This window comes from Protopterus annectens, chromosome 1.part0 (assembly GCF_019279795.1).
Source record: "Protopterus annectens isolate FY-2018-M chromosome 1.part0, PAN1.0, whole genome shotgun sequence".
In the NCBI taxonomy this organism is placed as follows: Eukaryota; Metazoa; Chordata; order Ceratodontiformes; family Protopteridae; genus Protopterus; species Protopterus annectens.
The window spans coordinates 804,507,439-804,520,624 of record NC_056725.1 but is presented as its reverse complement, the minus strand read 5'-3'; the positions used below and the strand labels follow the sequence as shown (position 1 = coordinate 804,520,624).

Sequence of the window (13,186 nt, the reverse complement as noted above, 5' to 3'; positions counted from 1 at the left end):
ATCCATGCACACATTCATTACTAACAGTGCCATTTCTAGGGCAAGAGCATCCTTTAATCCCTCACAATTTTCGGGTCTCCTGCCATGATGCCACCCTAGAGTTCAGGTAGCTGAAGTTTCTGATTGGTTGCATCAGATGGCCTGAATGACTAGATATTCAAGTTATGTACTTAGCATAAAACCAGATCCATTTATTCATGTCTGTCCGATTCGAAAACCCTCCCTCAGTCCCCCTTCCTTGTGCTTGTAGGACCTGAAACACTTTTACTTTTCGCTTTATACAGATATGTTGTTTGGACCCATGGAGAAAGTATTCTTGATCTTTGAGAGTACTGTAAGAACATGTTGCAGTGTGAGTTGATTCTTGGTTTTCCGAAGTAACTGAAGAAAGACTTGTAATTGTCCTTTGCTCCAGTGTGTAATCTTAACTGATGTGATGCCTTACTGATCTTTGTAGTATTTTCAGTGTCTTGGTGAGGTTTTTAATAGTGTTTTGATGCTGTGAGGTTCTAACCCTGCAAGTCATTTTAAGGAGTTTTTTCTTATGTTATTCAGTTTGTTTATATTTGTAGTTTACAAGGATGTTTTATTTTTAAATGTACCACCATATTTGGTTTTTGATGGGACTGCTTTTCATACCTCTCAGCTTTCCAGATTTTTGCCTCATATTTTGGTCGGTTTCTCATAGAATTGTGGTTTTCTAGCAAATCATTGGTAAATAATTGAGGATTCAAGTCAGAATATAATGACGTACATTTGAGTTTCCGAATTTATACACTTCAGAAAATTCATACTAATTCAAAACCTGTTATTCTGTCGACTTTCTATGTTTGTAAGAGCAGTATTTAAAAATTCTGCCTATTTCTATGTCTTTGTCCAGATTTCTTGCTCCAAGAGGTTGAGATGCATGTTGCTAGGTCATTGCATTTATTTAAAGGACATAAAAATCATGTGTGTGACTGGCAGCATAACCATGGCCATCTGTGTTGACATGGGTAAATTTAGGGATTTCTTCATATACTTGTATGAGGTTGTTATTTTTGAAGTCTTTAAAGAGGGGGTGTTTGTCTTCAAGGAAGTGGAAATCCTGTCTACTTGCAGAGTATTGGTGATTAAAAAAAAAATCAAAAGCTACTCAACAAAACTACCTTCACTGAACATAGGATAATTTTTTTTGCGTGAGGGCAATACCCCCTGCACCCCCATGTGAGGGGAACCCCACATTCCTTACAATTATGTATACCAACTCCAAGGTAAAACAGTGGAGGAAGAGGCAAACTCCACTTTTGCCAAAGTTAGTTGTGGTGAACAGCATTCGGGCATTTTATGTTCACTGGAACTGCTTTTGCCAATTTGACATGCTCCTGTGGAAGTATTAATGGTAATGGTAACTGGGTTATAGTTGGACTTTACTAGTGAAGGACCAACCATGGGAGGGAGGCAGAGAGGTTCCAGGTCTGTGAGTACCTAAGTTGATAAAGGGCACTTTTGTTTACCCAATCCAAGTATCTCCAAGCATATCCAAAATTGGATGTGTGGCAGCTCTGTTCAGTGGAAGTGTAGTTGAAGTCATCAAAGGTTAGAGAGACTTTGCTTATATGGATATTCTGTATTAATGTCAAGAATCTATCAGTGTAATCCAGATACATGGATGGGAATTGATAGCAGATAATCAGTTGGAAATTAATTTCCCATAGATGAGCTGTTCAGGGATCTCCTGGGGTGGGGGTGTTGGGTATTAGTTTTGAAGGGATATTTTCACTGTTGTACACAAACACTCCACCATTTCCAGTGGGTATGAATGAATAGTAAGCAGAAAACTCGGGAGCAGTAGGGGTGTTCTCTGAGGAGGTGTTAACAGTGCCTACATTTAATGTTATAAATGCAGAAGTGCCTCAATGTCAGGCAGTTTAAGACTGTTGGCATTGAGTGGAATCACCTTGATGTCATCCATTTTGAGATTTAAGATGTTCATCAGGTTTGACTGTTCAGTAGATGAACTCTGCTTAAAGGCCCAATGGAGGTAACAAGCTTTTTTGTTTTTCTTTTAGATGTTTTTATTAAACGTGACATTTAAAAAGTGACATAGATATGTATGCTGTTAAAGAAAAATAGCAACCACAGTAAGATTTAATTTATTTACATGGCATGTGCATACATGTTTTTTTTTTTTTTTTTTTTTTTTTTTTTTTTTTTTAAAAAGAACTTTGTTCACTCCGGCATTACATAAATTGCTCAGTTCCTGCCTTCACGTAAAGGGCAGCTTTAGTCAGTTTGTGGAAACCCTTGAATGAAAGATTTAGACTTTTTTTTGTTGAAGCTAGTTTGACTATCTATCATCTCAGCCCAAGGTGGTACAAAGTGAATTCCTTGGAAAGACACCCATACTTATCCAATTTTTTTACCACTTTTATTAAGTTCACATATATCTAGTAGTAACATGGGTACACATACATATATATATTTTTTTAACAATTATCATTCGCTCAAATATTACAAAATTGCCAAGTCCCGTCTTCCCTGAAATTTCACTCATCCTCTTCCTGATCATTATTCTGCATGTATTGTTCCTACAAATTCCGTTTATTTCTGTGTAGTTTGTTCCTTTCTTTTTCTAAAAATCTCACCCTTGATTCATTTATCTCCTTTACAAAATTGCAATTAGTTTTCATTTTTATTTTCTAGTAATTGCTTTTTTTTGACAGGCGAGTCTAGACTTCATTCCAGGTGAAGGTAGGATTCCACTTGGAGCAAGTGTCTTACTCTTGGGTGACCAGTATGATGAGCTCAAATGTATACTTCTGAATGGTTTTGAGGAGTTTGGGGGCATTTACGTGGCATACCATTTAGCCCCCACATGAACTGCAGTCATAAAAAAATTAGTAAGGAGTAAAAAAATACTGCATGATAACTATAGGGATATATATGAAAACATTAAGAATGATTTGGAGAAGAATAGAAAGAGAAATTATAAAGCCTCCAAGTATGAAACCAAGGCCAGAAGGTTTAGGATGTTTGCATGGAAGTGTTTACATAGGTGTTTTTTTAACCCAAGTAGACTTCCGAAGACTTTTTCTCAGATAGATAGCAAATATTGGCGATTTGATTGGGAACATGTTTTTTGAGAATGTAATAAGTTGGCAGACTTTAAAAGTTCTATGCAGATTACTTTGGGGGAGCAAATGGTAGTAACTAAGGAAATTATTATTTTGAATTGGGATATAGGAAAGTAAAGTAGATGTTATGCTCTGGTGTTGTCCTTTCCATTCTTCCTCACTGATGGGTCTCTGATCTGATTTGGCCTCTTTTCCAGACTTAGGCTCCGAGTCTCAATCTCTTCCCTCTTTCCGTAATGCAGTGCCCATTCTTTAACTCTCCAGATCTCATTTGCCACGCTTCGTGTTCAGATTTGGTTTAGGAGTCTCAAGACTGCCAGTGTTTGAGATAAGTTTCTTTACTAAAATCTTCTAAGAATCTCTCTATAGATTTTGATATATTTGTATTTATCATATTACTGATGTTTTTCTAATTTTCTTCCCCTTCATTTAGCTCGAGGCATTAGGGACCTCATTTCTCCCCTACCCTTTCGTGCTATTGGCACTTCTCTTTTTTCTTCTTTTCCTGTTTATATATAAAAAAAAAAATTTTTTGCTATCGTATTACTGTTATTATTGTTATTGTGGTTATTGTTGCTGTTATTACTGTGTATCTTCTTTAGTTTTTGTCCTGTTATAGCTTACAAACCTACGGGATTTAAACAATGCATTTTTGTGGGCATAAGATCCCTAATTCAGATGCCGATGAAGTATGTCTATAGCCTAGGACCAGGGCATTTAGATTCTGACTACTTGGTGTGTGTGGCCTTTAACTGTCTAGCCTTGGCCAACTGCCGAAACATATTAATCTTGAAAGGACTTTTACCTGCATTTTCTGCCTCGGACTCAAACCCCCTGAAAGCATGCTAGCTCCAAGATATCCCTCTCTGCCTCTTCTAGGGACTATTCAGATCCAAATCAGAAATGATCTAGACCCTTTGATCCAACTTCCCTGGATCCGAGTGGGACCAAAAAACATAGGATCCTAAAAACTCTTCAGATCTATCAGCTATGGATCTGTGTGGCAAAACTCTTTTCTTGTTTCCTATTTCTTTGGCTGTGAGCAGATTCAGGACTATCTCAGATCCTAGGGTTTCAAATCAGGAACCCATTCTGGTCTCGGGTTCTCCTACCCCAGGGACAGCTTCCTTGGATCCAAAACTGTCGGATTCTCTGATACTGTCTCTGTTACCTGCTTTTCAAGTAGAACCAGTCTCACCAGCTCTTACAGTAAAGGTTTACCAGACACCAACCAAATCCAGGCATGCTTCCTCAGCATCCTCCTCCAGATTTTCCCAAAGTCTCACTGCATCCGTTATGGACAGGATGATGCGGAAGTTCCTCAGAGTGCAGGTCTGGATGGGGGTACTTTCATCTTCATCCCATCTAGAATCTGTGAGTGTTTCATCTCCTACTTTGCTGACTGCTTTTCTGATCCTTCACTCTGTTTCGAAACCCAAGACCCAGGCTTCCTGAGAGAGTGTAGGTCGGATCGGAGGAAGCTTCCTTCCTCTACTCTGACCACATCCCTGACCAGCCCTGCTCCCTTTCTTTTGGATGACAGTAGGTCCTGGATCTGAGACATCGGTGCCAGCTCGGGAGGCTTGCCTTCGGCTTTGACTTTGTCAGATCCTTCACTTCTCCTCGGAGCTTCTGCCCTTGACAGCTCAGGTCTGGTTCTGTTGGGAGAGGCCTCAGATCTGGGGTTGGCTCTGCTCTCTCTTTTTTGGAATCTTCATCTCCAAGGGAGACTGTTTTCTTGAGCCCATCAGCCTTTCTGGTTGCAGAAAGGGCTTTCTCCAGGATTAGAGAACCATCTCCTCACTCACAAGGTGAGCTTGCCCCACCCTTCATCTGATCTGAACACTGAGCCTATCACGCCTGCCATAGATTAGCCTGCCCTGAGGAGCCTGCAGACCACTCTTCCCACCCCCAAGAAGTCCCCCCATCTTCAGATACTTCTCCAGAGCACACCACGTAGGAGATCCCTCGGAAGAAGTGTAGTAGGAGGTGCATAGACTCCAATGAGTATGTGGAGTCTCACAGAGGACACTGACTTCAGTGAGGGGGGAAGGATCACCCCAAGCACCACCTGACGATGTCTCCTTTGGAGATATTCTGGAATTGTTTAACTGTTTAGGAAAAAAGGTGCCTGACCCTCCCAACCTCCATCTGAGGAATCAGTGTTCCTGGAGGCCTTTGGGGTAGGCCCATCTGTGTCCTGGGTATCTCCCTCGGCAGATGCTGTGATGAATTTAGTTTCCTGCAAGGCCTGGAAGGACCTGGACATGGTCAAGCCTATCCCCAAACAGGCCAGTAAGATTCTCAGCCCACCTTCTAATTTCCTCCATTGGAGAAAAGATATCCCGGTAGATGCAGCCACAAAGGAGGAGCTAGCCAAACAGAGCTCCACTATCCATCCGCCGAACTAGGACAGATGTGGAAAGCGCAGTTGCGCCTCAGCTGCTTTCGCTCTGAGGTTGTTAAACCATTTGGTGCATTCCACGCATTTATAGAGAAGATTTGGTCAAGGAGCTAACCGATTCTGTTGTGGAAACCATGTCTGAGGAGGACCTGAAGAAAGTTTTTCCCCAACTGGCCACTCTCTCCTTCCTTGCAAATTTCTTTGAGGTTGATTTTGCACATGGCAGAATGCACCTGGCAGGCAGCTGGCACAGGCATAGCCATTAGGTGACAAGCTTGGATGTGGCTTTGTGACTTTGAGGTGCCCTTCAAGCCATCATTATAATGCCCCTTTTAACAGTTCATCTTTGTTTGGCCCATCAGAGAAGGGCACACTAACCTGCAGTGAACAGGAAGGAAAGACCTGGTCTGCCATGGGGATAAAGTTTTCTACCCCTCAGAGGACTTTATCAAGGAATCAATGAGGAGGGAAGAATATTTGGCTCAAAGTCTCAAGGATCTTTCCAGGACTTGCACAGGGACAATTCTTCCAGAGGCAGAGGAGGAGGTTTTAACAGTAGACGCCATCCTAGTGGCATTAGGGAGTCCACAAAGTCAAGGTTTCAGGGATCCTTTTTCTGACACACCCTGTCAGTGTTCCAGAAGCGCTGGCCGACTGTTCTACTCTGGAGGCAGTCAGGGGCTGTCTATCTTTGCACCTAGACACCTGGACAAACCTAATGAACAACTCCTGGGTGCTAAACATTATATCCAGAGGCTATTACATTCCCTTTTCCCTTCATCCTCTAGGTACCAGGAGGAAATAACCTGACGTACCACCCAGCCAGACGGAGTACACTTTTCAAGAAGTCCAGAAACTTGTAAGAGGTCATCCAAGAGGTCCCCACCGAATAAAGAGGATTCAGAACTTATTCTTGCTTCTTTTTAGTGCCAAAGAAAACAAGGGACGTGAGATCCATTCTAGACCTCAGCAATCTGAATCAGTTCATCAAGAAGTCAAAGTTCCATATGGTTACGGCCCAGTCCATTCTGCATTTTTTTGCATAAGGATGATTGGATGTGCTCAGTGGGTCTTCAGTACCGGCACTCTAGAAGACACCTGCACTTTCAGTTGGGAGCCAATCATTACCAGTTCAGAGCACGACCCCCCCCCCCCCCGGGTGTTTACCAAATGTCTGACAGTGGTAGCGGCTTACTTGTGGCTAAAAGGATTCCAGGTGTTTTCCTATCTAGACAACTGGCTCCTCACTGCACCAGCAAAATATCTACTGTTTCAGTCCATGAGCTGTCTAGTAATGGTCTTCAAACATCTGAGTATCATGATAAATCTTGAAAAATCAAACTTGATCCCTGTGCAAAATCTAGAATTCATAGGAGCACAGTTGAACACAATTACACAAGTGGCTTCCTTACCAAGGCATCGCATAGTGTCTGTAAGAAAATAAGTTCAGGAATTCTTGGATATGCCTTCTCCACCAGCAAAGTTAATATTGGGGGCTCTAGGTTCGATGCCAGTGACAATCATTCTACTTCCATTAGCAAGGTTGCTTGAGAGTACGCCAATGGGTAATAGGAATTCTATGGTCCATTCTCTACCACACATTCAGTTCCCATAAAACTACCTTCAATGTGCAAGAATCATCTGCAGTGGTGGATGTAATCAGAAGACCTGTTTCTAGGCAGACCCTTGTCTCTTCCCGCCCATATAACCACAGTGATCATGGGCGCTTCCCACTGGGGGGGGGGGGGGGGGGCATTACCGAGGGAAGATCCAAGGCATGTGGTCATTCATCAGGACCAGTCTGCATATCATTGTCCTAGGGATGAGAGCAGGCCTTTTATGTTGCAAGCTTTTCAGGACATCCTCCCTTTTGGGACGATTACAATTCATACAGACAACATATCCGTAGTCTGGTACATCAACAAACAAGGAGGAACACGTTTGTACCCATTGTGCAGGAAGGCCATGAGAGTTTGGGAATGGGTGATATTTTCAGACCACTTTCTATTACATTCCCTTTTCTCTTCATCCTCTAGGTACCAGGAGGAAACAACATTCTGGGGAAACCCAGATACTTTGTTAGTAGACAGATTCAGCAGATCTATTCTGACTCATGAGTGGTCCCTCAGTCAGTAGCAAACACGATTTTTGTCTGTTTGGGCCAACCTTGTTGCAACCTCTTTGCCTCTCCCCAGAACCCCCCTTTGAAAGGGGAGTAACCAAGGAATGCTCTAGTCCACAATTGGCCCCTGGGTCTCATTTATGCTTACCTTCCGTTTCCTCTGATCCTGAAATTTCTGCAGTAAGCCAGCAGCTTGAAGAGCTCACTAATCGTCATTGCCCCTTTCTGGCCTTGTCCAGTATGGTTCCCCTTTCTTTGATTTCATTTGAAGTGTCCTCCTTGGACACTAAATCCCAGACAGGATCTCATATCCCACCCGTCAAACATTCAACTCCCCAATCTCTACACCCTAAGGTTGATTGCATGGTTTCTCCACTTCATTAATTATGAGGAAGTTCAGGCTTGCCCCTTCGGTCCGTGGTATAATTCCGAGCTCTTGGAGGACTTCCACAAAAAAGGTCTACAACAATAAGTGGAAGAGATTTTCTGTCTGGTCTTCTAAAGAGAATATTGACCATTTTCAGCTCTTAACTTCATCTAGTCTCCTTTTTCTTAATCTTTTTCAAGAAGGAGCCAGTTTCTCCACTGTTAAGTTTCAGCTGGCTGCCATATCCAGTTTTCATGTGGGGAAGGAATCTTCCTCTCTTCTATTCAAGAATTATGCAAGGCATTTTTCTTCTTTGCCCTCAAATTAAAGACCTTTCTCCTCCTCAGGATCTCACATTAGTGCTGCAAGGACTTGCCCAGAAGCCATTTCAACCAGTAGATAGGACCTCCTTATGTAATTTTTCATAAAGACAGGGTATCATTAAGGAAGAACTCCTCTTTTATGCCCAAGGTGTCCACGGAATCCAGCATCAGTTCATTTACCAGTTTTCTTCCCGAATTTTTCAAACAAATGAGAATGTACCTTGCACCTTCTAGATGTTCACAGGCAATTACGTTTTTATCTCCACAGAACAAAGAAGTGTAGAAATCTGATTAGCCGTTTGTCTCTTTCTCATCAAACCATTCAGGTCATGCAGTTTCTAAGATTACCATAGCCAAATGGATTTTGGATTGTATTTCCTTCCATTTACTCACAAAAAGGTATTTCTTTACCTCAACTACCCAAGGCTCATTCCACCAGAGCTATGGTTACATCATTGTCTTCTCTTCCAGGACTTCAGTTGATGAGATTTGTGCTGCAGCCACTTGGTCTAAGACTTGGACTCGCACCTTTGTCTCTCATAAGTTGGATATTATTTCTAGGAGCAGGGCATCCTTTGGCTCGACCGTGGTCCGGCCCATTTTTCCTTTAGTGCTGCCCAGGAGTTGCGTAGCTGAGGGCTCTGACCTATCATTGAGGAAGAATGAAAAGGACAACATCAGATTTAAAAGTTATGTACTTACCATGACAAAGTATCTGTGTTGTCCATTTTCATTCTTCCTCATGTCCCTCCCAGCCATCCCCTGGCTTTCTGCCTTGAGGTTCTTGGAGGAAATTCAGAACCCTGGGTTTGACCCTCGATTTTCATTTTCTTCTATTTTCTATTCTGTTATTAGAAGCTGTTGTTCTATAGGGCAGCAAAATTGATCTAGGGAGTTGGAGGAAGGAGTAGTGCATTATGGGAAGATGGAGTAGCTTGAGACTCGGAAAAATGTCCAAAGCAGAGCTGATGTCGGATCTAAAACTCATCAGTGAGGAAGAATGAAAATGGACAACAGATACTTAGTTACGGTAAATATATAACTTTTATTTTTTCTTTTCTCTTAATTTATACAGGTAGTAGTTTTTTTGTAGTCGATTCCCATGCTTCCTAGTCTCTTTCACCTGTGGTATCCTGCTGATTTCTATCTTTTTTTTTTGCGGGGGGGGGGGCGCAGTGACACTAATGTACAGTCACAGATGAGTATTTTTTTTTTAATCTTGGTATTGCATTATCTTGGACAATTCACTTTTTTCCAACATACATTTATCTCAGAAATAGTATGTTTAAGTTACAGGGTTGTATAAAGAAGTTAAAACACTTGTGGTGAAACTGCAAGTTTCAGTAGTTGCTATTTTATTCTTACTTTGATACTTAATGATAACATATTAGTGACTGATGCTCAGTGTCTTGTTTGTTTTGTGTTCACCCCTCCAAGACCTTGCCCATTGGGTTATATATACTGGCCCATTTGGTTTTACAGATTGGGAACCGGGTTTTCCATGCTAAGCGAGAGCCCATTCACCCCTACAAGTATCTTGGAGTCCCTGTCAGCCCACCGTTCTCTAGTGGGAGTCAGGCGGAAGAGCGCAAGCCAGCTTGCTGATCCTGTGGGTGGCAGCCCACTCTCCATCCCCATTGACCACCTTGGTGACTCCTCTGTGCCTGTAGTAGCTGCCTCCATTGAAAAAGTATGCCATGTTCCGATAGTCTTTGTAGTGATTTATTACACTATAACAACATGGCCTTTAAGCGGCTTGGAATGCCACTAGGTGTATACCTATGGCTCCTTCTAGGTGTTTCCCATATAGTGAGCCAGAGGTGCCTCCCTCACCTGTGGATATGTAAGCTGGCAGTGGATGCACACTCCTGTCCTCCACAGCTAGCTCCAGCAGGTACCTGAACCTGAAGTCGAACCCTGGTCACCTGTGACATAGTTGGGATTTTTTCTCTCACCCCAAAGTTGGCCCAGACACTGAAGTGTTGAATTTTAGTCAAGGAGTCCATGTTAGGCCATTTATTATTCACTGTGCACATGTTGCCTTTAGGCAAGGTTATTGTGGGGAGAGGTTTACATTGTAATTCTTATGATGATGAAACACAGTTGTACTCTACTTCTCCTTTCCTCAAGATGTTGTGTAGTGTTTACCAACTTGTTGAAGATTTTGTGATATGTTCCCATTTGGCAATTGGTGATTGGCTGAAATTTAATACCTCAATACTGTTGGCTTGGCTATATGTGCCACTATGTGATTCATCTATCCTAGTGTTGTCATAAATATCTGTAGTGGAGATATGCTGGAATTTGTAGCTATGGTGTGAAATCTGCATGCATTATTTGATAGTGACCTTACAGGATTAGAGTTCAACAGTCTTCAAATCTTCTTTTTTTCATCTTAGGAACATCATCTTTTCAAGCACCTTGTTCTTTTGTAGCATTACTAGTAGCTGGTTGGGGAGGATAAAGAAAGGGAATTATGTATTTTCTAGTTATTCTTTGTTTTCTTCCTTGCTGGAGTGCTGTAATTCTCAGCACTTCTCTGTGCACAAAACTTTGAAAGCCATGAACTTGACAGCATTGATTTGGTACAAAATGCTTACAGCCTTTCTCAGTATCATCACATTATTGTGGTTTTGATGGTTTTTCATAAGTTGTGCTGGCTACCTATTGATTGGATCACCTTGAAAGATTTTTTGCATATGATCTCTCATAGGGTTGCACCCTAAACCTGTATGTTATGGACTTTTCTGTATTCTATGGTTAGCCTCTAACAAGACTGTTAGTAACTCCTGATACAGTCTTTCTCAATTTGTTTGGCAGGAATGCCTTTGCTTTTCAAGGGCCATTCCTTTAGAAAGATGTCTGAATAGCTGAGGAAGTTGCCCCTCCTACACCACCATGGTAATGGGTGCTAACTGCAACCCTTATGCTAAACTTTTATTATACAGACATTTTCACTGTTGTGTTTTTCCCAACAGGTTATACTACCTCCTGGTTCTCAGCATTCTGATGACAAAGGTGCTAAAGAAACTATCCTTGAAGAGGATGAGTGCCCACTTCAAATCTTCAGGGACTGGCCTAGTGATAAAGGTAATTATGCTTGTAATATGTTAGCATATTTGTTTACTGTAAAAACTGCTGGTTAGTTTTAGGTGCAGACTATCCCCGTAGTAACTGCCGTTTTATTACTTGTTATATCAAGTGCAAAATGCAAACAATGGATTGGTAGTTTAACAGGACCAAAGAAGCATGTCAGGCTTCTTAAATTCACAGATGTAGAAATGAAAACATGTTTGCTGACTTAACTTCACTCTTGAGTTTAGTTCTCTGGACCATATTGAAGTGTGGCCCTCAAGTATTGTCAGTTAAAAACATGATGATCGTTTCTGCTGTTAGGGGTCCTGGTGGCCATCTTTCAGGCAGTTCTAATGAATTGTTTTGAATGCCTTTCATGTTTTCTTATCCTGATGATCTAACTTGCTTTGAGACCCTACCCATTCATTCTCTGTCTGGGGGGGGGGGGTATGAGCTGGCCATTGCATACTGGCTTTCAGGCATCCATTGTTTTTTGTTTTTCTGGCCTTACCTCTTTATTAATGCCTTCCCCAGTGAAACATATGCGTTCTTTCACATATCTTATGAAGGTTAGCATGCGGTTATCATTTGGCAGAGCCAGCTGCATGTCCTTGGCCTATATGGTGCATTGTAATGGGCTGTGCCACAACAGTGGGCAAGCTGGCATCAGCTGCTCACTGCCTTCCCTCCTTTGTTGGTTCCTGCAGTGCCTGGACCACTAGTCAGTCCCATTTTGTCGGAGTCACAATCAGGCTTCTGTCATGGCGTCAACCTCATGTCTTGAAAAACTTGTTCTTAATGTGAACAGATACAACAGATAGGTGTTGACAAATCAAGGCAGTCATTTGAAAGTTGGTGCCATTCAGGTGCAAGGTCTGTGTAGTTTCTTAAGAGTGTTATTGTAGAGGAGCTAGAAGGAAAGCTGTTTTTCTTGAATTTTAAGACTTAAAATAGGATACTTGTCTAAGCAAGGTAGGACAGTTGGTGTTTCATTTAAAATGGAGTAATGTTTGGGGTGCAGCAGCCAAGTGTCCCTTAATGAAAGCACAGCAAAATATACTTTGAGTAAGTGAACTGAATCCAGACAAAGATGCATCACTAACTTGGAAATTTGTTTTGCTTACTTTTACAAGGGAGTGACCTTGATGTAATTATGTGGCGTGATCCAAAGACAGAAATACAATGTTCCAAGGCTATAGGGAAAGTTAATATGATGCTGGCATATACAAGAAGAAATGCAGGTAGATTAAGTTGCTGTATGTTAAGTTACAATTTCAGTGTTAGGTCTTTGGAGAAGCCTCACTTCATGTATAGTAATGTCTACTGGGGACTGTCCCATCAGGTCAGTGAAGTATAGCTTGGTTTGGAAATAACATCAACAATACAGCAGCTAATTTTCCAGACTTTTATGAGACGCATTAAGGAGCTTCAGTAGAGAGTAAGAAAAGAACATAAATCAAATCATCAATGCTGCTTGACATGAATTGGTTTTAGAATTCTGTCATAGGTTGGAACTTATAATATAACCATGTATAAAGCGTACATTTTATTGATTTGATGCCCTACTAAACAGTATGGCTTATTGACCTATTAAATGAATAAGTTAATATCAATCTATTAATTTATATAAAAATGTTTTTGATTTTTTATATAACTGTTTTTCACAGATGTTTATGTATATTTATTTTTGATATTTATGAGATTTTTTAATTTTGATATTTCCCTAATCATTTATACATTGAGAAAGTCTTTATAGAGATGTTGTTTAATAGATGGTTA

General features: G+C 41.3%; 1 protein-coding gene across 12 annotated transcripts in view; it reads left to right on the top strand.

Moving 5' to 3' along the window:
• The window catches only part of AFDN (afadin, adherens junction formation factor), a 3,286,836-nt gene that overhangs the window by 747,375 nt on the left and 2,526,275 nt on the right, over positions 1-13,186 (top strand). For all 12 annotated transcript variants that reach the window (XM_044063225.1, XM_044063199.1, XM_044063191.1 and 9 more), the window contains exon 7: positions 11,311-11,422. In XM_044063225.1, the coding sequence (XP_043919160.1) occupies positions 11,311-11,422 (112 nt within the window). The remainder of the gene's footprint in view (positions 1-11,310; positions 11,423-13,186) is intronic.